The 2,614-nt window shown below is 50.9% G+C and overlaps 1 protein-coding gene across 1 annotated transcript in view; it reads right to left on the bottom strand.

The window, feature by feature from the left end:
- onecutl (one cut domain, family member, like) overlaps positions 1 to 2,135 on the bottom strand; it is a gene marked incomplete at both ends in the record, with an annotated part of 14,305 nt that extends 12,170 nt beyond the window's left edge. The window contains one exon of the mRNA XM_080039821.1: positions 1,007 to 2,135. Within this exon, the coding sequence (XP_079895947.1) occupies positions 1,007 to 2,135 (1,129 nt within the window). The remainder of the gene's footprint in view (positions 1 to 1,006) is intronic.
- Positions 2,136 to 2,614: the final 479 nt, after the last annotated feature.

The raw sequence follows: 2,614 nt of genomic DNA on the forward strand, positions 1-2,614 counted from the left end.
ATGGCGGTGTGTGTGTGTGTGTGTGTGTGTGTGTGTGTGTGTGTGTGTGTGTGTGTGTGTGTAGTAGGAAACATCAGTATGATGCTTTTTGCTTTTTCCTCATGTCTCCACCTGAGCTGAATACTGATTTGAAGCAGAAGAGAGAATTTTCTTTTTTTCTTCTTGGAAGAAATGTAGAAAGAAGGTGTATGGGGAAAACATGGGAAGAGAGTATGTCTGTTTGTTGTTGTGGTTGTTTGTGTGTGTGTGTGTGTGTGTGTGTGTGTGTGTGTGTGTGTGTGTGGGTGTGTGTGTGTGTGTGTGTGTGTGTGTGTGTGTGCGTGCGTGCGTGTGTGCGTGTGTGGTGGGGGCAGATAGTAGAGTAAAAGTTAAAGTAGAGTTAAAAAAAGAGAGTTTGTTGTATACTGAATTTGAATGTGTGCGTATTGGCACACACCGCACCACCCATTCCGGTCATGTGATGTGACGAAATTAGATAAAGGTCAAGGGTCACCGTAATCAACATACAGTACAGGCCAACACACATTGTCTTCCGAAATGTTGTGTGTGCTATTTGCATGTTTAAGTATTTTTTTGGAGCATTTCGCTTGTTGTGCGAACTTTCAGAGCCAGCAACAACATGGATGTGCATGACTTAAAGGTCCCACTATGTAACTTTGGGTGTGTCAGAGAAGCAAAATTATTTTACGGTTTATTCTCATAACTGAATAAACAAACTTTACTAACTGGAAAATGTGAACTCTAAAACACTGTTTGAAGTTAGAAAGCTTCCTGAAAAATTACTGTTTCCCTGTTGTTGTTGTTGTTTAACAGCATAACATAATGTCTTTGTTGAGACGGTTCAGTTTGCCTGATGAAGGTCTAGTACCAAAAAGATACCATTGAATAAACCTATTTCCGCAAGTAAGACAGTGAATACACCAAGGGAATTCACCTTTCCTATGAGATGGTATAAAAGTATAAAGTATATTAGCATATTAGCATAAAAAGACAAAACATCTCTTACCTTCTAACCGGAGCGAGGCCATCCTCTGGAACTCTGGCTCCTGCAGCCAGCGTTGCATTCTCTTGAAGGTCTCCCGTCCTGACTTGAGCTTGCCCCAGGGCTTGGGGTTCCTCAGGAGGTCTGACAGGGTTCCCTGGGACCGGCACAGAACCCTCTCGGCGAAGATGGCCTGTGGGATGCTGTACCTCTTCAGCTCCGTGATGATCCTCTGGGCCACGTCGCGGGTGTTGATCTCCTCTCCTCCACCTCCACCCCCCACTCCTCCCATCCCTTCCCCCGGCGAGGACATCCCACTGGGGGACACGAGGAGGCTGTGCTCTGCGGCCATCTTGGAGGCCTGCTGCTGGCTCTGGAGGTGGTGCGGCTGGTAGTGCTGGCTGTACAGGTGGGCTGCGGCCGCCGCGTGGTGCAGGTGGCTGGGCGCGTGCTGGTGCTGGTGGTGATGGTGGGCGTCCATCTTGTTCAGCTGGTGACCCACCACGGACATCTCGCCCGGCGGGGACATCTCACGGCCGAAGTCGGACGTCCGGCAGAAGAGGCTTCCTCCGTGGACGTCGTAGCCTCCGTGTAGCATCTGGTTTGCTGCTGCGTTGGGGCCATTGGGGCTGTTCCCTAGACTACCATACCCATGCATTGAAGACCCCAGACCTGTCCCGGAGACAGATGTAGGGGGCGATAGGTTCTGGGACATCCCGGCCAGGTCCTTACCCGCGGCGGCGTAGGGGTTGTAGAAGTTGGAGGCGCTGAGGTGAGCGGCCGCCCGGTCCTCGCGCATCAGGGTGAAGCTGCCGATGACGTTGCTGACGGGCAGACAGGGGTGGTGGTGGTGGTGGTGATGGTGGAACTTGTCGTCAAACGGCTGCAGGGGGGTCAGTGTGGTGTAGGTGGTGCCCGAGGCCGAGGGGGAGTCTCCGCTGTAGCCCAAAGCAGACATGGAGTGGTCGAACCCGGGCGCCACACGGGGCTCCTCCAGGGACATGGAGGACGGAGGGCCCCCCAGAGAGGAGGGCCGGGGGAAGGCTGCAGAAAGGTCCCGGGAGTGGAGCATGGCCCGGCCGTCCTGAGAGCTGTGGGACAGGTCTGTATGGTGGCTGTGGAGGGACATCTCCCCGACTAGACCGCCATCCATCTTTGAAATCTTCCCAAAAATCTGGAGAATTGTATTTTTATTCGTTGTTGTTTTTCTTCCTGTTGCTCTCCTCTTGTTATTGTTGTTGAGCAGCCGGGGGTTCACACAGTCTGGAAGGTCTCTTGTTACACCAGACTATGGATTTATTGATTGGTGAATTAATTGATTTCCGGGCTTATGGGGTGTCTAATTAATTATCTGATAACGGTAAGTACTGTCGTCTTCAAAACTCCACTCAAAAACCCCCAGAAAAGGAGTTTGCAAAAGCATGGGAAAAGCTTCTTTTTTTTAAATGTGATTTTTTTTTCGTTTATTCAGACTTGTGCATCAGCAGCAGCAGTAGCAGCACTCTGCTCTGCCGTGTGTCTCTTTGGTGTGTGTGTGTGTGTGTGTGTGATCCTCGGTTGAAGCTTTTGTGCCTGCGTGAGACAAGACAGGCGACGTTAATAGCCTACTCTCGCTGTATCGCGCTGTATTTA

Source organism: Ammodytes marinus (genome assembly GCF_949987685.1).
Source record: "Ammodytes marinus genome assembly, chromosome: 13".
NCBI lineage: Eukaryota > Metazoa > Chordata > Actinopteri > Uranoscopiformes > Ammodytidae > Ammodytes > Ammodytes marinus.